The 23,966-nt window shown below is 39.9% G+C and overlaps 1 protein-coding gene across 1 annotated transcript; it reads left to right on the top strand.

Moving 5' to 3' along the window:
* Positions 1 to 1,503: 1,503 nt before the first annotated feature.
* Positions 1,504 to 23,190, top strand: impg2a (interphotoreceptor matrix proteoglycan 2a). Its single transcript, XM_031734458.2, has 19 exons — positions 1,504 to 1,726; positions 2,821 to 2,987; positions 3,076 to 3,101; positions 4,781 to 4,827; positions 5,152 to 5,213; positions 5,301 to 5,456; positions 6,523 to 6,581; positions 9,344 to 9,552; positions 11,792 to 11,835; positions 13,797 to 13,968; positions 14,118 to 15,058; positions 15,153 to 15,440; positions 15,547 to 15,766; positions 16,522 to 16,732; positions 18,268 to 18,456; positions 20,351 to 20,552; positions 21,035 to 21,114; positions 21,701 to 21,764; positions 22,756 to 23,190. Exons 1-18 carry the CDS (start codon positions 1,504 to 1,506, stop codon positions 21,741 to 21,743), a joined length of 3,339 nt encoding a protein of 1,112 aa, XP_031590318.2. The 3' UTR covers positions 21,744 to 21,764; positions 22,756 to 23,190.
* Positions 23,191 to 23,966: the final 776 nt, after the last annotated feature.

Below are 23,966 nucleotides of genomic sequence, written 5' to 3'. Positions count from 1 at the left end.
TTTTGACTGGTGAGTTGGTACACACACTATGTTATTGAAAGAGAGATGGGATATTGTTGTCACCCAACAAAGCAACGTAAGAGTTTTCAAACTGAAAACTCTGAAATCTTCAGAGAGGTTTTCTGAAAGTGTTAAGAAAGACATCACGTAGGAATTTTGATATGAAATTCTTTGTTCTTAGCATATTTTAAACTTAACCTGAATTATCACACCCATCGTGGGCAGCAGGTGTTGAAATAACAGGTAGACAAAATCTCAAAAATGAAAAATATCCAAATATTTAATGAAAGTGTTTTCTCAGCTTTAATTGGACTCCCAGATGGAAACTCCAACATTTTGTTCTGTTTGAGTTAAACTATCTGCTGTACAGCTTGTCATATTTTCTCAATCCAGTATGATCTTAGTTTGTGACTAAGAGTTTCATGGTTTTTTTTAAAAATTATTCTGAGATTTACTCTTTGTAAATGCTACAAAAAGTTGGTCTACTCAAAGGTAAGAAGAAGCAGATTTCCAGTTTGAAACCGTTTAAACCTCATCGAAATAGCAAGTGGCTAAAGGTCATCTCCTGAGCTCATGAGTCTGAGTGCTGTCACTATATATACAGAGAGGATTTTAGTTGGTGGGTGAATGGTCAAGTCTGTGTGTAAGACTACTGTCACATCAGTTATTTATCCATGCATATCTTTGGCACCTCTCCTGTCAGATAGTGTTGCATACAGGTTGAGGATATCTTTCAGACTTTGGGTAATGTCACATTCAACTGGCTGCCAGTTAAAGGGACTCTTTGAATTTTTTCCAAAATGACCTTAAAGGCCACCTAAATCCTTAACCTGCCTCACATTCCTCTTAACATAGAGTGCATGTGGCTGCTCTTTGGCCTTTATGTAGCCATTGTTACCTCCTTTCTGACCACGTTTCCTCCACACTAAGTACCCTCCCCTCCCAGTGTTGCTCCAGTAACTTCTTGGTGAGCTCTCCTAAAAGACTTACTGTAAACAGGATTAGAGAGCATTAAAAAATCCTCCTCTCTCTCAAGTGCCATCTGCCTATCTACCTGAGCCAGGAGCTGTCCTCTCAGCACCATGGGACACACCTCTCCCCGGGCACAGAGCAAAGCGCGAGCCCACAGTGTGACTGTGTCAGCAAATGGTTTGTGATTGGGCTTCTCTTATTCTTTGGGGTCTTCTTTGGAGAATTCTGAAATATGCAAACTCGTACTCAGTTTGTCCTACTGCTGTTGCGTGACTTGAGACGAAACGCGTATCTCCTTGATCCTTTCCCAAGGCCACGGATTTAAGCACAATCGCGGATTTAACATGAGCATCCTCTCGTGGAAATGTGTTTTCTACCCTGCTGTGTTTGGTTTAATGGTCATATTTCTGGACCTAAAGACAGGTACGTGGCATTAGTTGACTTAAAAATCAAGCATTCACTACTTACCAAAATGGAAACTCTATATTTTAAACTTTGTTGTTGTTGTTGCTGTGCACCCCAGATGCAACGATGGAAGGTTCCTCTATGGGTTACCTTGATCTGCCTTATACTCAGGAGCCTGCAGTGTTTCCACGCATCACTCACATATCTGAGGTGAAGCCATCGCATGAGAGCCATGCGGTTATCTCTCGACGGAAAAGGAACATCCTTTTTCCAAGTGGAGTCAAACTGTGCGTGCAAGAGACCGCCGAGCAAGTCATTGCAAACCATCTGAGCTACTTTCATCTCAGAGGTAAGATCCAGTGTGAATCGGTGTTAAAAATGAATATTGTAAATTGAGTTTCATTGTCATCTTCAGGCTGGATAAGTGCAAACACCAAGGTGTGACGATGGCACCAAAAAAACAAACTGATTTTGTGAGATTGCCCCCTCTGTATCTTCCTCTTTGCGTGTCTCCAGTGTGAAAAGATTTAATTCTCCAGTGGACGAGAGTGTTAACCTTTGCTGGGTTTATGCAATTAGAACCATCACACTCAATTAGACTTCATTAGATTTGTATCAAAACAGATTGCTCCACTTATTGGGCCTGTTTACTGAAATAACATTACACCGCATACACTGGCAGCATCTATACAACACCAGGTCTCCATTAAAAGAAGCCATTGTTACCTACACTGCGTCTTACCAGCCCTGCAGATGAGTTCTGGTGTGCTTTTAAAGGATTATTGCACCATTTAGCACTGCATTATATATTTTTATATTACCCACCAGTTACCCACAATACAATTTGACAGCCAAGTTGCATATTAGTAGGTAATGCTGCTTTGAAGCACTTTGCTTGGAATAGTTCATAAAATGAGCAATTCACGCTGACAAAGAGTACAAATATTACACAAACAACAAAAAAAAGATTTTTTCTAAAAAGTCACAAGTTACAGTAAAAACAGACATTTAACTCTTTCTTATATGTGTGCAGGGGCAGGTTTGTTATGTAAGTTAGATATGGATTTGGAAGTGATCACTGCAGCCTTGTGGACACTGTTAATTAGAAGGAAGATTGGAGCATATGTCTGTGCACTGATTTTGGATCAGCGCCCAGTAGGCTGACTCATGAGAGTTATGTCACGACATCAACATGGAAATGGATAGATTTATGATTTAGCTTGGATCCCCAGAAACTCTAACTAATGATATCAAGATTGTAAATGAGTCAAACTCATAAAATATGATCTTATTTCTCAGCTAATGAACGTGTTTCGCGGTTTCCTTGTCAAACAAGCATACATTTAAGTTAGGGTTCAAGTTTCACCCCAATAAAAATAACTTGAAAGAAAGTTCTCCAGATTTATTTTTTAAGTGGGTGCTGTCTTTCTCTGGTCTAACCAGTGTGCCAGGAGACCATATGGGAGGCATTTAAGATCTTCTGGGACCGCCTCCCAGAGCAAGAAGAGTACCAAAGCTGGATGAGTCGATGTCAGGAGGGCATAGTCTCTGCACGGGATATTGGCAGCTACTTTAGTAAGTCAGAGGAGCATCAGACTCTGGCTAAAAAGGTAACTAAATAACAATAAAAGGATATGCGATTAGTACAAAACATCATTTTCTCTGGAGCTGGCTCACGAAACTGTTTTCCACTTCCAGAGAATGTCGCTGCCCAGTTTGAAGAGGTAAAAGAAACTCTCTGCTTTGTTCTCCCCAAAGTGACCTTTTAATGATGCATTCACGATCTCATTATTAAGTCTGTGTTTTGTAAATGTGTCATTTTTACCACTATCTGTAGTGAGCCCACCAGGTCCTGGCAACATATGTGCAGGTAAGGTTGTCAAAGCTCTCCAACCTTACCTGTTCATATTCCCACTCATCACTTACCAAACATGATTTTTCACATTTATTTGTTTTGGCTTCTTTTTTTTTCTTTTTTTTTAAATTTATGTGTCATAGACTTAGGTATGTGTCTTTATGCTCACTGTCTGTTTGAGTTCCCTCTTTAAAGGATAATATTAACAGGGGTCCAAGCAAAGAAGCAGTTGAAATACAACCGTACCTGTTCTCTCATCGTTTTTTATTATTAATGTCATCTGGAAACATGAAGTTTGACCAGGTCCCATATGCTCAGACTCTGAAACTCCAGTTTGTCTTTGCAGTGTTCTGTAAAATGGCTTGGCCTGAAGTCAGCTGTCTTCCATCATTTTATTTTTTCTTACTCCAGCTACATCTTTGCTGTCTGATGTTTAAAGAATATGAGATTTTTATTAAAAAAAACGTTTTGTTTCACCATGTTCATAAAAACTATTTTTTTGACTCTTTAAACAGAAACCACTAAACCAGCCGTCCTAAAACTGAGTCAGGATTATCTTGGGAATTTAAAAAAAAAATCGTTGAAGTATCTGCTGAAGGCTTTGAGACATCAACCTGAAATTACTGAACATGTTACATGTTTACCTTTTCTTGGTTAGTGAGTTTGAGTTGGTACAAAATTTGGTTTTGAAAGTTAGGACCTTGTAATACATGCATCTCCCCTAGTCTTCAATCAGATGTTAGCAACATTCACATGCTTTGGATATCACATGTTCCACATCGTGCCCAGAAATGCCAAACAATGTGTCTGCAGTAACATTCACAGTTGTATAAACAGCATCGATTTCACCAAATGTTTGAAGGTATTTGGTAAACACATGAAACACATGTTTTTTTTTCCAGAATAATATAGTTATTATCTTTTACAGCTCATTTGAACAGCACACTTAAAAAATGATTTTTTTCACCCCCCAATAAACACAAAGTCAAATTCATCTGAAATATATAAAATCAAAGGTTTATTTATTCAGATGCTCTAAATTTGCTCCAGTACATTTCATTTGACGAGATTCCATAAATTTAACATTTTACTCCGTACTTCTGTAACACAATTGCATACACAATATGCAAATAATTGAATTAGTTGAAAGGAAGTTAAGAAAGAATTTATTTATTTATTTATTTTATAGTGTAGTGATTATATATCGATATGGTCGAGTCCCGTTAGCCAATGGTGCAGCAGTTTATCTAATTTAAATAAACAAATACAAATAGCTTGACTGCTTCTGACTTGCTTGGATCTCAGTCTTTGCCTTTCTGGCTATACTTTCTTCTTTTTAAATTTTTTAACAAACTAAATTAATAGACAAAAATCTAACCTTGAATTTTCAGACACTGGGAAACTGGATTTGCTTCCATTAACTTCTTCTTCCGACCCTACATGCAGTGTGCATAATCCATTACTAGTTGTGCTTTTTGCCTTTTTATTAAATCATAATTGTGTAACGTTGTATCGGGGTCGTTAACATGATCCTCCTGTGTTTCACAGCACTCCAACACCAGACACACCAGAATCCGTTGAAGCTCCTGAGCTAGGTCAGTGTTACACCTGATCATACTGGCATCTGTAGCAAAAATACCCCTTTTATTTAACCACCCTGACATAGACTTGCTGTTTTTGTGTCTGGCCCTTGTCTAGTGTTCAGTTTTGTATTTTGGAGTGTGCATCTTTCTAAGTGCTCGGTATGTGAGCTTGGCTTTAGGCCAGCTGGCCCTTAGATTTAGCAAGAAGTCAGGGTAAGGACAGTCTAATCCATATAACTATCACTAATCGTGGCACTTGCCAAACGTTTAAGCTGACATCCACCTCAAATAAACCGGCAATCCCTTTTTCTTTTGCATATGAACTTAACCACCTAGAAGACACAGCTGAAAACGAGGAGGATTCCCCTGCCATTTCACCAGGAGTAGAGGAGAGTCCTGTGAGTGTAAACACAGATTGCTTGCAGACTGGGATTGATCATTTGCCCTTAACTAAAGTGTGTCTTTATCTCTTTCTCACTACTCAGCTTTACAATGATATAACTGTACAACCGCCTACTCCTGCTCCACTGGAGCAGGTTGTGGAGCTAAGCATCCTCTTGTCAGGAGAAATGTACAACGAGAGCCTCGCTGATCCGGCCAGCCTCCAGTACCAAACACTCAGCAGACAGCTCGCTGCAAAGGTTTGCCTCTAGCTCTGGCTCCTCGTGTCTGTTTCCTTTTATATCTCCCCTCTGTGTCTTGGCGCTGGCCTGGACTCTCTATATCTACTGGTTTATGGTCTGTGATTGATGCATTGTTAGTTTTAATAACGCACACTTTAATGACAGCAGTAGTTAAACTCAAACTGTTAGGCAAGGGCTCAAAACACACTGACTTTATGATACACAGTTGGTTTGGGTGAAATAACAATGTGCTGAAAATCCAGCTTTATGACTCATGTCTTGAGAATACATAAACTTCCGCACATGCACGCCGCTGCACAGGTATTCAGCGGTTTTACAGGTACTCGGAAGATTCAGTAAACATGACTACAGGCCTTTTCCCTGGCAGCGAGTGCACAAAACCTTGCAAATGAAAACATTAAACAGACCATTTGGTGCATTTTTTTGTGCGTGTCTTTGCGCACACGTGTTATTTCATGTCACTTTTTTTGCGTTTGATGAATGCTTTCAGTATTTTTTTTCTTTTGATTTCTGAGCTGCTTTTATTCTCTGCGGGGATTTCCTGGACAACCAACATCTGCATACACCTTGACATACCGTAGTCTATACCAAGAAACGTCATGCATACAAGCAAGTTTGCGTGCCTTGAAGAGATTAAGAAGAAAAGTGGAGTGCAGGGTAGGATAGGGGCTGATGGTAAATGAGTGTAAAGAAAGAGGAAGTGGAGGAGAAGTCAGCAGACGAAAGACCCTGGAGACCTGTACGCATACTTCTTCATCTCTGGAAGATTGAATAAACTGGGTCAGTGAGTCTGGAGGACGACACGACTATATCTATTTCTTTTTTTATGTTAGTGTGGTGAAGCAAGGCCTTGAAAACCACTACAAGCTGTTTTCTATGAGCAGTTTGTCTTTTAAGGAAAATAATCCGGGGACGACCTTTCAACTACTTTGAACAAAACGAGTCCTTTTGGAACAATAAACGAGATTTATTTTGGGAAGCGAGTTCATTGTAAACCGCTCGAAATAAGAAACAAATTAACTGCGGTTTCCACTCTGATGCCTGGTCAACTTTGTCTTTGCAGATAGAGGACGCGCTGGAGGGGCTTCCTGGATTTAAAAGTGTGTCTGTAACTGACTTCAGGTCAGCTTCTCTCCAATGATTATGGCTGTCACAACAAATGGCCTTTTAAAGCCGCTTCTTTTTGTAACACTTGTATCACAATTTGAGCTCTCGGCAGAAGTGTAACAGATCTCGCTTGTTTCGCACAGACCGCAAAATGACGCAGAGGGGTGAGTCATCAGTAGTCACTCCGGTACTTCGACCTTGAATAGCTCTCCCCATCCTGTGTTGTGTTTAAGCCCACAGATCCCTATCAACCTTAACTAGAACTGTGTATGTGTGTGGTCCCCAGCTTCATCTCACGCTGTGTTTACCTGTGAGCGTCGGCACGTGTTAAGCTGTGTCACTAGTTGCCTGTGTTAATGGACTTAGCGCAGTCACTCACCTGTTAAGTGGGATCAGGGTGGGTCGAACCAAGTGAGCAGGTGCTCCTGTATAGAGACGATAATCTGAGCTTTACCTGGAAGGATGGAAATGAGTGGAGTTATCGGCAAAAATAACCTGTTTGTGTGGTGAAATGGAGAAAAATAAGGGAATTACAAAAGGCAAGTGAATGGACAACAAACAGAATGCAGGGTAAAACAATCTGCTTGTACGTTCCCTCGTGGAGATTTAGATGAGAGGTCTCATGCTTATGTGGGACTGGTACAAAAGCTTCAGCCAGCACCATGTTAGTTTAGCTTAACAAAAATTGGAAACAGAGGGAAATGGCTATTTGGAAAGGTAAACTCATCTGGTTTGTTTGAGCTGAACAAAAGCAGAAGGGGATAAATGACAGTTTAAGAATTTAGTTTGCAATATGCTGTGCTGGATCGTTGACTGGAACGAGGAACTTCCAGGAATCGTTAAATCCAGCAGCGTCTAGAAGCTTTGATGCAACTTTTCATAAAATGCAACTTTGTTAGACATTTTTTGTGTGCAGATTAAACACATTGGCTGTTATGCACTGATTATTGAGCTTTAGGTGTGCTGGTATTTTATCATTGGACATATAAACCCAATTCCACAACATTTATGATGCTGTGTAAAGGGTTGGGACACAAATCGCTAACATTTCTAAATTTCATAAATCCATATTTAAGTCATGGCAGAACACAGGAGACATATCAAATACTTAAAGTCAGGTTATTTCATGACAAATATTAAATAATTTTGAATTTGATGGAATAATACCATCCGAAGATACAAAGACTGGGTGTACACAAGGGACAAGGCCAAAAATCAGTATTGGAAGCTTCTTATCTTCAGGCCCTCAAATGCCACTGCATGAAAATAGGTACGATTCTTTCATGGAAATTAATGCAAGAGCTCAGGAACATTTCCAGAACATTTCCCCGGCACATCCACAAATACAAGTTAAAGCTCTGCCATCCACAAAAGAAGCCATACGTAGACATGAGCTCAGTTCACAGGCATTTTAAAGATTGTTTACACAGCGGTGAATTTGTGTTTATGAAATCCGCAAATCATTGCATTCTGTTTTTAATTTACATTTTACACAGCGCCAAAACATTTTTGCAAAGGGGTTGTATAAAAACAATCTTTCCTGCTGTTTACAGCTAAGCTACGCTAACTGGTCAGGGCTTCATATTTAACAGTAAGATTTGAGAGTAATGTGTCTCTCACAACCTCTGGAAAACAAGAGAAAACAACACATGTTGTCTAAAATGTTTGAAGTATTCATTTATTATTCAATGTATGAGTCTGTGTAGAACACTGTAAATACAACAAACTGATAAATGTTGTAGGGTACAAAGTTTGTTGTTGAGGTGCAATGAAATCAAAGTTTATAAACCTTGTATGTTTGCTCACATTCAATACCTGAATAAAGTTAGAATAATAATAGTTATAAGCAGTCATTAGCTTTTTGGTAACTGTACTCTGAATATTATATATTCATGAAATTATGGACATACATTAAATAGGTGAGTAAGAAATGAATTTATTGCTGTAATCAACCTTGCATGCAACTTCTAACTCCAAATTACAGGGCGCAGCAGGAGCAGAGCGCTGCCTGACTGCCCATTTGTGAAACTAACAGGGGGGGAAAACTGGATCTCCTTCTAAATGGGGCTGACTTTGGGTCGGCACGTGCTCAGCTGTCTGCCAGTAACCCAACAAACTAGGTCAGCATGGAGGGCTCCCAGTAGTCAAATGAAGCCTGATAGATGGCTTTTTCCAGGCTCTGGAATCTCTTGTGAGGTTTCCATGTTTATCATGATGATATTGATCATTCTGCTGACTCGGCTCCTTTAGCGCTATACAGTCACACTCCTGCGTTCCAAGCAAGAATAAATCACACGATTCATCAGTCATATGTTAGCGTTCTACAATTTTTTTTAAAGGTTTATCATTAAATCAAGCTAATGCCTGAACAATTTTCTTCCTCTTTCCCTCTAATACTTTTAGTGTAATTGTGTGTAAAGGATAAATGTAAACTATTGAATGGGATAATAATATACTGCTCATGAAAACGGATGAGAAACCTGCTCTGCTTATTTTAAATTAAATATTTAAACAAGGCGTCTTACTCATTTGCTGCTGTAGTGGAGCGGTAATGGGAGCTTTAAAGGAGAGAGATTAGAGGTGGGGATTATCAATAAAGTAATATATTAATAGCGAAGAATTAAATCATAATCAGCATAACATAAGCACAATATGAGAGTGCAGTTACCCAAAATATAGGAAAATATAGGAAAATTATATCAAATTTTTCCCCAGGCCTAACCTGGATCACTATATGAACTGGATATAATATAACAACATCATATTTGTGTCAGCAGGTTTGGTGGTTTGGTGGTGGACTATGCCGTCACAGTGGTGGTGAATGGAGCAGGAGTGACCGCTGAACAACTGAACTACCTGACCCTACAGTCGAACCAAGTGGAGAACTCCTATCGGGAGATCAAGGAGCACCCCACCGTGGTCCTCACCATCAGTGAGGACAACAACATTTTCATTGAAGCCCTAGATGACAAAAAGCTGGAGAGCGGTAAGATGATGGGCATTACTGCCAGTCTCCTAAAGATATTCCTTAAACTGATACGCTCATATTTCCACTATACTGCAGTGATTTATTTTGCCAGCATGGCAGTGCAGTCACTGGGAATGCACTGGAAAAGGTGTTGCGTGCATCGCAGGTCAAACCTACATGTGTCATGTCAAATAGAGACGCTGTTGACATTGCACTGATATTAAAACACACCGTTCGCCACTTGAGAAAACATTCCAGGCTTTTAATAGTCTCATCTGTTTTTTATTTGACTCTCTTTCTGTCAAATGGACGGAGACAAGTTTCAGTCCCACCATTGGGCCATTTTTAATGGACAAATAACAGTCATCAGTTATAGGAACTGTGTATTTATTCAGTGTGTCACTTAAATCCTTGTCATTAAATGGTCAGCAAAGGAGAATTTAGCAGAAAGGATGTTTGAAATCTGAGCTTTAAATTTTTGGGCTTTACTGTAATCCTTTCTTTTTTTGGGCTTACATATTTTGGATCTCACAGTGAACTCTTAAAAAATGACTTCACCTACTTAGCATTGCTCTCCTTTAAAGATAGTCAGACTGGAAGGAGGCATATTAAAAGCAAAGATATGGTTTATTTTATTCCCTATGTTTTTTTGAAGTGTCGAAACGTGATGATAACATTACCCACGATGCACCATGGTGCTGAAAATACAATAAGAGAGAGCAGAATACAGGAATACATACGTACAGTCATTGTTAATCAGTGGGTGTGTATTAATGTCATTGCTGTTTTGTTCTCCATGTGGACTGTTTACCTGCTTTCCTCTAAAGTTTATCATAGATATTAATCAATAGCATTCACACTACTTCACTTATTCCCCAAAATCCCGTCCCTTGTCTACAGATTCTACATATTTATGCAGATGTCTGAGTTTTGAGACACTGAAGCGGGGATTATTTTGACCTTGTGAGTCTGTGAATATGTTATCCGAGCAAGATATGCTCCTGGAGACACCTTCTGTGCCAAGAACTATCTCAACGACTGTTTTGAGTACTTTTGCAATTCTTTATGTTGTCTGTAGACTTTGCCAAGACGTGACAACAGCGCAAAACTGGGTCACAAACTTTGGTTGGTCCAACTGAAACTATAAGCCAGTCCTGTGAGACTACAGTGGGATATAAAAACTGCATATACAGAATCACAGGTCAGGTCTGATTAAAAAAAAAAAAATGCATACCATATTTCAATTCTAGGCTCTTTGAATCCCTTGCATCTGTCTTCTAATGTCTCTTTCCGATCCATGAGTACATATATACGGTAACTACAGTCCATCTTGCAAAGGCGTTGATCCAGCTGTGCAGCCAGCTTTGTGGTAGTTTCTGCTGCAGTAAGTGTTTTGAGCTGTTCATTTCCCCCAAATGATCTCAACATAGAGATGCAAACAGACTCACAAAGTGAAAACAAAATTGCATTGGCGACACTGCAATGGAGAAATCTTTGTCTTTAGCCAAACAGACGTTGCCTCACCTGTGACCACGTCCCATTCACCCAATCACACACACCTTTATACAATGATTTATTTTTAAAAAAAAATATGTACCTAAGCACTTTTATCTAACATTCACACACACACTCATCGATACTTTGACTCATGGATTGTGGGAGCCGAGGCTTAATGAACCAACCTACTAATTGGTAGATGGCCTGCTCTACCACCTGGGACGCAGCCACCTAAAAACTCAGGCAGTCAATATCCTACCTACCTTTTATTTGGTCATTTAATTATATGTTAACATATAATTAAAGAAATCTCCTGTGAGATTTCTTCAGCCTCGTGTTTTTAAAGACTGCAGGTCATTAGTTTACTGTGAAGGCAAGCACTTTTAAAGATGGATGCCCTCTCCTTTCCATATTAGTTATAGGCTGTGACATCTAAAATAATGGCTAAACATTCTCATGTGGTTGACACATGTGGTTTGGGGACTTAAAGACACAGCTTTGGCTTTGTTTTTCTGCCTTGGTGGTGATGCAATAATAGCCTTGGACCACAGTGGCTGATATTTATTCCAGATTTTAGCACGGATTTGTAGATATTTACCCCTGGAGGTGACGCCGTCAAAAAGCAGGCAGTCTGTGCTGAAACACTAACAGTTAACAGAATTTTGAATACGCCAGCAGGCAGAAATATTTAGGCTATTTGGCACGTTTGTGTGTTGTATGTCAGTTTTTGTTAATGTTTGTTTCTTCTGTGGTTCCACAGTGTCTGAGATTCCTCACTTGATCAACACTGAAGACGGAGCCGTGGTGAGTAACAAGTTACCTCCACAGCTTTCATGAAAACAATCTCTCTCCAGGAGATCCAGCTGCTTGGAATTTGTACATCGCTTTTGTTAAAAGACACCTTGGTATAACTGCTGTTGTGAAGACCCGTAACTGCCTTGAGATGTTATCCAGACTACACCAGCGCAGGTAGGGGATGAGCTCACTAGCAAGGATGAAGTGAAGCTTTGAGGATTAGTTTGGTTCTTGCTGTAATAATCCACTGCTATTCTCGGGCAGAGACTGCAGTGCGCCACAGCGCCATGAGTCAACATAGACTGCACATGAGAATTTATCTAGACAAGCAATACCATCTAAAGTATGTCTCTGTTCGTGCTCTCTTGTGTTTGAGTGTGCTTTTAATGATAATCAGAGTTCGGTTTGCTTTGGTCACATTTTCAGCATAGCCTGATAATTTGACACATGGTATGAGGTATGAGGTTTCTACCCCGATTTGAAGTTGGAACGGTTTAAATAAAGATTTCATTTGGTTGTTATGAGAAATATGAATCTTATGATAAGCCATCAAACTAAATAGATACAATAGCAAAAGTAGTATAGTAGAAATTCTTTAACTATAAAAAGGAATTAGGGAATTAGCTTAATGCACTACAAAAACACAAGGTCCATGAGCAAAAGCAAGACTTAATGTGGAAGCACAGGAACAAGAACATAATTCCCTGAAATATAGATTGATCCAGATCTTGAAAAAAAACTCAAGATTCAGAAAGACTTGGGTTATTTAGCAGCAGCTAATAGAAAGAGTACAAGGAATCACCTAAGCTGCTTATACCTTTTGCTTTTGGACAAAGAGTAAAATCTAAATTTACCTGCAGAGGTTTGTCAAAGCTATTGTTTAAAAATGCATTGTGCGATTTATTTTGGTTTTTCGAGTGGGACCCCCCCCCCACTACACACACACACACACACACACACACACACACACACTCAAAAACTCACAAAAACTGTATGTAATTCTTTAAAAAAAAATGTTAATGATAGCTGTATGTGTGACTATGTCTGTGCAAATTTTCATTGAGATATGCCAACCTATAAGGAGGTGATAGGACACATAGATGTACAGACATATATACATATACATGTGGTATGATCATTATTGTAAAGTAGCTCAATTTTCAGCTGTGCAGACTTTAATCATTACACAGTTCACTAAAGTAACGTGATTTAACCAGGCACCAACATTTCCTCTTGGTTAACAAGTATATGCAATGCAAAGACACATTAATTAGAATACATATTGAAAGCTCCATCTATCCACTTTCTTTCTGTTACTCAATTCAGAGTTGCAAGAGGGCTTGAGCTTGTCTTACCTGTCACAGCACAGGCCGTCAATCTGTTGGAGGGCTAATACAGAATGACAGACAACCACTTACTTTCACGTTCACACCTAAGGTTGGTTTACAATCACCATGTAACCTAAGCCAGAGTACCTGGAGAGAACCCACACAGACACAGAGAAAACCCACACAGAAAAGCCCCAGAATGGATTCAAACCCTGGACTTTCTTGATGTGAGGCAACAGTGTTAAACACCGCATCACCATCAACTAACTCTCAACTAACTTTGTTCAGTCTTTAATTACACACACAGTGTTTACCTCAACACTAGATGTGGTTCTAATAAAAGATGATTAAGCGGTATTTCACAACAAAGCTTGGCTAACATACCAGCAGTATCCTTAAAGTTGGCATTAAGCAATCACTCCATTCTCTGCCATGGCTCACACATAATCCTCCTGATGTGTCTGGCTTTGCATTAAGTCAGGCATTTACTGTAATTAACTTTCATGATATATCTAGGCGTCTTCCTGTTGGAAGGGAGTTTTTCCTTCCCACTGTCACCAAAGTACAAAGGGTGTTTGGGGATAAGATTAAAAATCTCTGCCTCTGGTGACTGGCCAATCAGAGCTCCTGTTTGTGATGCAGATCAGTGCTGTTGATAAGCCACCAGAGGTCCTGACCCTGGAGGAGGACATCAAAAGTGAATCTTCAGAAACCAACACAGTGGCAACAACAGAAAATAATGTTATTGTTCTAGAGGAGAGTGAAGTTGCATCTCCTGCTCTTGTTCCGACCTTCCTTGTACCTGAAGCTGCCGGTAAGTTTATTTGGGCAACTTTACATATGATGCTTTATTTTTCTGTCATAGCATTCCAGCTATACAAGACTACCTTTTTTTTATTAGTTCTTTAAGTCAGATATTTTCTATAATAGATAGTGAGTTTCTTCTTATCTTTGTTTTTTCAGGGATTGAGAAGGAGGGTTTGTTGCTGGAGGATACTGTGGAGATTCCTTCTGTAGAACCTCCTCCACCCGAAGACCTCCCAGCTATACTGCCAGGAAGCTTCACCCTGCCTGAACCCCCAGTAGAAACTGAAGCCTCTGGTTCAGTCCCAGATGTTTTGGAGGGGCTGCTTGAACCATCTACAACCACTCCAGAAGAGGAGGAAATGTCCCTTGGGGAAACTGCTTCAGAGGAAGAGGTGAAAACAGAAGAAATCACCATAAATGCAGATGTTACATCTGGAGCTGAGGAAGAGACATTTGGACCTACAGCTGTACCTATGGAAGATGAGAATCCGGATGATGTTGTTGAGATTATAGAGGAGCTTGAAATCTCTACTGTCATAACTGAAACCAAGGAAGAAAAAGGTCTACCTGCCCAAATACCAATTCCAGGTGCTGTAGATATAACTAGTGAAGCATCACAGCCAGAGCCAACGAAGATGAGTCTTCTTCCTGTTGGCGATAACTCTGTTGAGGGGACATCAGAAGAGTCTAACCCTGCAGATGTTCCACCTGCTAATGAGGAGGCTAACACCCCAAAACCTGAGGATGCAGCCATTACTGTGCTGTCGGCCAGCCCCGAGGAACCTGTATTTGAAGAGAATGACTTGGAGGAATCAATAGAAAATCAGGATCAGGAAAGAAAGGAAGAGGCTCTGTCTGAAGCTCCAGTTGTACTAGAAGAGCCTCCAGAAACTCCAGAGATCTCAAGAGAAGATCTTACAGATGATGAAATCTTACTGGTTAACAAAGATGTTCCTGAACCACCAGTGACAGATTCTCTGGGCCCTGCCCAACCGACTGCTCTGTCTCCAGAGAGGGAGTCACCCTTTACCCGTATCTCTGACGTAAACCCTGATTTTGATGATGAGCCTGACACAGACAAGCCTTTACTAGTGGAGGTAAAGCAATAGAATCAAACAAGATTTATTTTGAACAAAAAATGTATGCTGTCTGCATCTGATAACCAAATCATTTTACTTTCTTATCGCCTAGATCCAGACTACTGATGATGGCTTGGATGATACCACCACTGGAGACCATGGTTATAATGTGGTTCAGTATGGTTATGGTTTGGTTAACCACACAGAGGAGGGCAGCACCGGATTCCCAATAGGTGTGGGCCACGGCACAGACCAGGCTAGTATTGCCATGCCTGTAAACCCTGGACGAGCACTGATGGTTTTCTTTAGTCTGAGGGTGACCAACATGATCTTCTCAGAGGATCTCTTTAACAAGAGTTCCCCAGAGTACAAGGCTTTGGAGCAACGCTTCCTTGAACTGGTAAATGCCTGCATCTTGTAGTATTTGTTATTTTCATTATTCACAATCCTGTGTAAAATCCTTTTGCTTGTAACATCAAACTGCACATTTTTCAACTGTTCCCTAGCTTGTGCCCTACCTACAATCCAACCTCAGTCACTTTGAGAACCTGGAGATCTTGAACTTCCGAAATGGGAGCATTGTAGTCAACAGCCGGATGAAATTCGGGAAGCCTGTGGCTCGTGGTGTCACAACAACTGTCTACTTGATCTTGGAGGACTTCTGTAACACAGCCTACCAGACCATGAACCTGGCCATTGACAAGTATTCACTGGATGTTGAATCAGGTATGTTCTCACTGACAACCAGTGCTGTCATAAGGACAGCACTTCTTCTTGAGATTCCTGTCAAAGGTCTCTTAAAGAAATCACTATTTCTGTTTTTGTTGCCAAGAACCACTGTTCTATGAGAAGGTCTAACCTGTCACCAGCTATCTTTAGCTACTTCCTGGCATGTATTTGGGGATCTAAATTAGCCTTTTTAAATGCTTTCATGCTCGCATTGCATAACAAACTCATGAAAAGAAGGCAATTGGCTTATTTCCATAAATTTTAAACACTTACTTTATTGTCACCTTAGAATATTGCTTTGCAAAGTATTAAGGCATCAAGACACAGTGCGCAAAAGCCTACAAAACCTTGCCAAACCCCTTTTCCCCTTGCTGAGTTTGCTTCTGCTGAAGGTTTCTTCCTGTTTAAAATTAGCTCTATGTAAATAAAATTGAATTGAACTGAACTGAACTGAATTATTGTGACTTGTGGCAGAGCTGAGAGTCACAAACAGATAAGCTGGAATGAGATAATCAGGCTTCCTTGGACTGCAGCCATGTTGACACATATCATTATCTACTGTTCACTCTGACCAACCGATTAGTGTGAGTAGAATGACATATCCCGGTATGGTAACTAACTCCAGGGTTCAGCTGGATTACATAAGCCAACTAGTACGTGACCGTTTGTTGTTAGCTATTTCAATTTGTAGTTCATTTGTAGTCTTTGTTCTCTTGACCATGCACATTTGAGAAGGTTATTTTATTTTACAGGTGACCAGGCCGATCCCTGTAAGTTCCAGGCGTGTAACGAGTACGCTGAGTGTAAAGTGAACAAGTGGTCCGGGGAGGCAGAGTGCGTCTGCAATGCTGGGTATTTCAGCGTGGATGGCTTGCCCTGTCAGAGCATCTGTGAGCTGCAGACTGACTTTTGTCTCAATGACGGCAAATGCGACGTCATCCCTGGCCAGGGAGCCATCTGCAGGTGGGTGGCAGGCGGGGATTAGGGGAAGTGATCTGAGAGTGTGTGCTGGAAAGAGTGTCTGAGTTTGCAGATTTGTGAGGCTAGTACTCCATCACATAAGCAGATTTTCAAGCTGGGTCCATGCAGTAAGCCTGAGTCTTCTAAATTTAAAGCTAGTCTGCTTGGGTAGTGATTTATGTCTGTTTTTTTCTTTCTCCCCATAAATTTAGCTGGCCTTACAAATTATAAATAAGTAAATAAAATGAAGATTATGTTTTATATCTTTGTTGGGTACAAAATATAATCAGACCAGCCCAGATTTATTTTCTGACCTGGGTCAAAATACTCACCCTCTCCAATACTCCGCTTCAGCTTCTCTTTTGTCTATTCCATCTGCTCATATGACAACTTTGGGACTCGGAGCCTTTCGTTGCCCTGCCCCATGACTTTGGTGTGCACTTCCACCACATCTCGGCACCATAAATTCTCTTTCTATTTTTAAATCATGTGTCAAAACCCATCTGTTCAGAAATGCATACCATTCATTGTAACATGGTCTTAGTCAATTGTTACTTTGATCAGTGTTGTGTATATGTTTTTAATTTGCTGTACTAATGTAATTTGTCCTTGAGGGTTTTAAAGGTGCCTAAAAATAAAATGTATTAGATTTTAGCAAATCTGCAAAGGCTCAAAACTTTGGCAGTTAATATTCAGTCTTAATATATATATATATGTAGATATTAATATCTACACCAGAAGACATTATTTTCGTTGTGGTCACCCTGGACATACTTGAAAACAGTAATGCTAAGATATGATTAACATGGTGATTAATTTTCTCTGCTCCAGGATACAAGATTTCAGTTTAATGCAATAAGGTCCAAACCCTTTTTTAAATTGTGTACTACCTTAGATGCTTTTACATATTTTCCAAGACATTCCTGATGATCACAGGTTTTGTTTTGTGTGAGTAAAGATCTGTGCATATGCATCTATATCCAAACATGCAAATTTGCATGTGGTGTGTAAGTTGTGCACAAGATGACGTGCCAAGAACAATCCAACATCAGTGACAGAAATATGTCCGGTGGCTATGTTCACGATTTTGTATGTGGTGTGCTTAACTTGAGTGATTATGAACAGACAAAGACGGGCCTTTGTTCCAAGATGAGTGCTTAACATTTGTTTCACACCCACTACCACATCATAAAACACACAGGCAGCTCCAGATGCTGTTGGATCGTTGTTTACCTCACACCGTCCAACAAAAGTATTGTGGTGCTCCAAGCGAGTGGTGTGAATTGTTGAGTCTTTATTCCAAAAGTGTTAATGATTTAATGACTTGTTGTCGTCAGTGATGACTTTTTAAAGATTTTTGTTATTCAGTGAAAGAAAGAGACGTTACAACATGATGCATGATGCTTATGTATGAATCATGATGTGGGATGCAGCATTTTCATCCTCTGCTGTTTCCAATGCTTCTCGTCTTTGTCGTTCTTTGAGCATTGGAAAAAAATTTTATCGCAGTTTTGAAAAATTTCCATCGTCATCCCCAGGTGTCGCGTCGGGGAGAACTGGTGGTATAGAGGAGAACATTGCGAGGAGTACGTGTCCGAGCCGCTGGTTGTTGGCATAGCGATTGCCTCTGTAGCTGGCTTCCTATTGGTGGCCTCTGGAGTCATCTTCTTCCTGGCCAGGACGTTACGGGATCAGTATGACAAGGATGAGTCAGAGGACCCCATACGGTAAGGAGTGCACGTCAAATGCTGTTTGTACCCAAAGAGTCATTTCAGCACCACAGAGCACATGGGGATGGTTTAATAATGAAAGAATTTGGGATTTCTGTTGCAGTTAAGAGTTTACAGGATATTTGTAATGTTGTTTGACTTTAGTAATTATGACTGTGCTTTTAATCTCGCTGCCTCTCTGTAAAGCTGTTGGATTCAGATTTCTACAGTGGGCAAAACATTCAGAAGGCTCAAGGGCATGTTCACGACTGAGAAACCAGCTTTTCAGTGCACTCCACACCTGAGTATCAATATAATGCATATTTTACAGAACTTCAGTTTTTCATTTAAAGATGCATCCACTGAAGCCACATTTAACAGTTTAAATAGAGTTTCAGTTAAGATTTGGAGCTGTATTTAATGCGCATGGTGCATGCTATAGTGGAAAATGTTAACCTTTAACACCTAGTCTGTCGTATTTGATACCTGAGTTTTGTGTGATACAAATAAAAAATCATATATGCAATTTATTATTTATTTGTTCAAAAAAATAATGGAATTTTCTGACAATTATTTCATGGTTCAGTCTTTAAATGAATATTAAATTTGATTAAAATAGGAAAATTAACACAAAATCCTTTTGTCAGTCAGTCTTAAATGGAAAGAAACCATACTTTATTGTTTGATAGTGAATAGAAATACTTAAATTTAGACTGTTTGATGACCAACCCTCTTCCATGCAATCAGCGTGGTTATTTTCTTGAGGGGACAGACTAAGTTGAGAAATCCCAGGCCAGTCTCCACAGTCAAAGTTTCCACTGTACCATCTCTTTATCCTTCTTAACTTACAGCGGTACAGCCATCGTCTCCTGCTGCCTGGATGTTGGAGTGTCCTGCTTTGCTCCTTTCTTGAATTCCTCTCTCTTTTAAAGACACACACACACACACACACACACACACACACACACACACACACACACACACACACACACACACACACACACACACACACAAAGATCTGCCAATTAACTGATCAGATATGGTGCTGATCTATTTCTAAAAAGCCTTAAACACATAACACATTAGGCTTTCTACTAGTCTGGAATCTGACTTGCTGGCACAAGCACGCTGGCTTATCTAAGCTTAATAAAGGCTATTCCACAATAACATCTTATTTACTGAGACCCACAGTGTTACGGAGGATGTAAATCATTGTGTAGCTGATGAATACAAATGCGTGTGTGTGTGTGTGTTAATAATGCATGGCCTCAAGATAACTAGTCTGTTGTTTACTGGCCACACTGGGTGAACTCTATAATGCTATTATTATGCATGAAGCATGGATAAATTAGTTTTAATTCCATTATATTTTGATTTTGAGAGGCTTTATTATTGAATTCATTTGACCCTATCACATGTCAAGGCAGTCGCTTGAATTTGGCACACACTGGAGCCTATACAGAGCAATCAGAACACCCTCATTAGAGAGAGTGTGCTAGTTCAGCGAGCGAGAAGTAGACAAGGTTCATTTCTCCTTTGTAAAACTGCAGCATATTGCATGCAATATTTTCATATCTGTTCCACATCTGTTTTTGTCATTATTTAAAGCTTCTGCTAAACAACATTTGTCAAATTCATCCATGCCTTACGTGTTGTAATAGCCCTATGGAGCTTGGCTGCTATAGTGAGTCAACAACAGACTGCATTTCTCATAGCCACTCATCAATAAGTGCTACAACTTCTTATTCCCATGTGCTACTTTCTAATGGGCACAAGTTATTGATGAAACATACAATAACATTTTTCATGACCGCGGAGCTCTTTTCCTGGCTTCTTCCTCCTGGATGTGTGACTCTGTTTCCCACCCTTTCTCTACCATGCGACTGACTTCACTGTTTGTGTCATTTTGCAGGCGAGCAGAGAGTCTCCCATCTTTAGAGAGGGCGACCAAGTACAACCCCATGTATGAGAGTGAAGCGACCACAGGCTACAGTCACTACTACCGCCGCTACCCTGAAGCTCCCGTGTACAGCAGTGCCAGCGCTGAGGCCTCCACTGACTTCAGCAGCGAGGAGATACGACACATCTATGAGAACAGCGAACTGACTAGGGAGGTTCGTGAGAGAACTACAATCCAGTGGTTGAATTAGAAGAGAGGGTGTCTTTTCTTTACCTCATTATTTCTTTTAACTCTTGGATTAGTAAGCAGAGGTCATTCCTAAGTCACCCTGTCTACTCTGTACACATAAAACACCAGGCTTAAGTTTATACAACACTCTGAAGACTGTTTGGCTCGAATTTTGTGAGAAAATTGCTGTTGCTGTTTGGGCCAAAAAACAAAATAAGAGTGCAGTGCAGTTGGGAAATTTGGGGAAGTTACACACCACGGGCAATACATATTAATTACACGTTTTACCTGTCTATGATCAAATTAATTAATATCAGGTTTTTATCCCCATCTGCCTTTTGTTGACTTAGAATTCTTTGTGGCTTTTTTGTGATGTCATGTTTTCACTAAGCTGCAGCCTGTTGAGTTTACTGTTTATCTGCCTGTGATGTAATGTTCCTTCTGGACATATATCCTGTTTTTCTGTAGGAAATCCAAGACAGGATACGCATCATTGAGCTCTACGCTAAGGACCGGCAGTTTGCAGACTTCGTACGGCAGCACCAAGCGTAAGCGGCTCACTTGTTATCCTCTTTTTGGACTATGATCAGATAAAGAAACGGGCCAAACAAACCAGGCTGTGAGGAGAAGGGGAAGCGAGTTCGAGATACAGGAGGCTGACAGGACACATTTATCATTCCTAAATCGTCACCAGCCAGACCTGGAACTGATACAGTGAGGTTGAAACCATTACAAGATGCAGACATGTATTCCACTGCCAGCTTGCCTGGCGATAGCAGTTTCCCTGTGGTACTGATTGTTTTTAAGCCGTATCTGGCAAAAGATCACCTCCAAACCAAGCTGAGTGAAATTGTAGGTCCATGTTTAATGGAATAAAGTAACTTATCAACCTCAGAAGTATCTAATGATATTATCTAATGTTACAGCATGGTGGCTCAGTGATTAGCACTGTTTTCTCACAGCAAAGGGGTCCTGGATTTGAACCCAAGCTTGATCCTTCTGTGTGGAGTGTGTGTGCTCTCCCCCATGTAATCCTGCCCATCCAAGCCCAAGACTTTCCCAAAAATAAGAGTTTCACTTCTTGCATAAATAAAGGTTAATATATGTTTTTCTTTGCCTCTGCATTTACTACAGTGTCCTGGATACCCAGAGAGAGAGCTCCTCTACACAGATATGAAGCTGTCCTGTGAACAGTGAGGTATTTTGCCTTAATCTGAACGCTTGTTCTTTTTTTAACAATACTCCTCGATATAGTTCTTAAGAATGGTGATCAAGTAAGAAAAGAAATGTAATTTCTCATACATTTAAGAACAGCACCAGAAGTTAATTCTGAACTTATTAATGGAATATCAATGTAATTTATCTTTTTCAGTAAATAAAATTTAGATAAAGAGAATTCAGGAAACTGATTATTATCTATATTGTACATAAGAGCAGGAAAACAAAACATAAAGATAAAGGGCAAGTAAATGACAAGGGGGGTTTAATACTCCAAGCGAATTGATGGATTACCAGACCAGATTGCCTAGGTTGGTGTAAACCGCACTGTAGATGGGAAGAAACTGAGCATGCAGTAGATAATGATAAATGACGTCATAGTTTTCCATTTTGCTTTTCCATTTTCAATGACCCACGGGTTACTGGCTCTCTGCAGATGTGGAAGAAATTAAAATGACTCAGGATTTAAATGATTTTCAAGAACTTGTTCAGCATTTTTTAATGTATGCTTTTTATATTCTTTTTAATTTAGTGCAGACTAAAATAACATGTAAAACATTGGACTGTTTTCTTTTTTTTATGAGTGGTTGAGTACCGCACTATTACTGGTCTAGGAGCAGTTAAGTGGCGGCTGGATTCAGCTTGATATTTTATATGGAGAAATCAGATCGATATCAGTCTTTTCATCTGTCCCCAAAAAGCAAATTTACATATTTCCAACAATTCCAAACTATTAAAGCCTGGCTCACCAGTGCACTCACAGCATATTGCACATGAATCACAGAGAAATAAGGCATTTCCTGAAGCTTAATAGTAAATTCATTTTGCTGAATCAAGAGCATGTGCTCAATCATTAGAGATAATACATTCAAAGGCAAAATATAATAACTATATAGTGTTGAGTGTGTACCATACTGTATATTTTGTTTTGTTTGTAACTTTCATACTGACACTCCTCTCACCCTTCACAGAAACGCACCTGTGTTTCTTAACGTCACAGCTCCCCGTCAAGACTGTCATCGTTTCTTTGCCACAATTCTCAGAGCCTGGATTGCACTGTTTAAACTGGACTGTCTCACAGCATACGTCTCTTACAATCTCCACAAAAAGTCTGCGTCCGTCTCTGCCTGTGTGAGGGCAGAGGTGCTGATGCTTCTTCCTCCGCCCTCAGTGCCTTCTCTTGACTGGGTGAGCTTGCTGTGACATCACGGGATGCGTCTGCTGCTTATTTATCGGACATTTCCCTGCAAGGAAAAGTGGACCGCATCCTGTTACTTGAAATTTTGACAGATGAACTGCACCAAGTAGTATTTTTATTTAGTGTGGCATAATGGGCTCTTTTCATCACGCCTACCTGTCCATTCTTAAAAGGGAAGAACATAAATACATGTGAATATGTATGTATTGTATGTAAATAGCTAAACTGATGTCTGGTAGGGAAGATTTTTCTCTTTACAGTAGGGATTCTCTGAGAAAGCAACTTTTTTAGTAAATGGTGCTATTTTAATATTAAATGAAATATGAAACGTAGGTGTGCAATGATTTGCTTTTACAATTTAAAAGCAACACCAATAAATCAATTATGTATATTTGGATATTATCCTACATTAAAAGGATGGTTCAGCATTTTCAGATGTACGCTTCTCAGTTTCTGACAGAGTCTGTCAGGCTGGCTTTAACATATAAACTCAAGAGGAACAAATTAGCAGTGTTTTTACGTGGAGTTTCATTCATTTTATTTGGGAAATTTACTTGTCAAAGTGAAACCAGAAAGCTGGCAGTGGAATTCTGATCAGTCATTCCTGAAAAAAAGCTAAAAGGCCACAACTACAACTATGTGTAAAGAGAACAGTATTAATCTTTGAGTTCATTTGTCTTCAGTCCGATTGCGACAGGTGAAATAGCTGAATAATAGTAATGCAGTCTGCCTTCACAAGCATTGGTGAAAGAATGGGTCTTTGTAATGAGTTCTCTGAATTTGAGAAAATGATGCCACCGTACAACAAATCACTTCATAAAATTTCTTCCCACTACAATCAACTGAAGTTGGTATAACAAAAACTCCAAACCTCCTCTGTTGTTAACATCAGCACCGTAACTGTGCGCCAAGAGCTTTGTGTCATAGGTCTCATTGGCTGAGCAGGTCGTCCAGATGTAATGTGTAGGTGGGCAAGTACTTTTC

The sequence above is a fragment of the Oreochromis aureus genome, linkage group 16, assembly GCF_013358895.1.
Source record: "Oreochromis aureus strain Israel breed Guangdong linkage group 16, ZZ_aureus, whole genome shotgun sequence".
NCBI lineage: Eukaryota > Metazoa > Chordata > Actinopteri > Cichliformes > Cichlidae > Oreochromis > Oreochromis aureus.
Note: the sequence above shows the minus strand (reverse complement) of the source record. Positions and strands in the feature narration are given on the sequence as shown.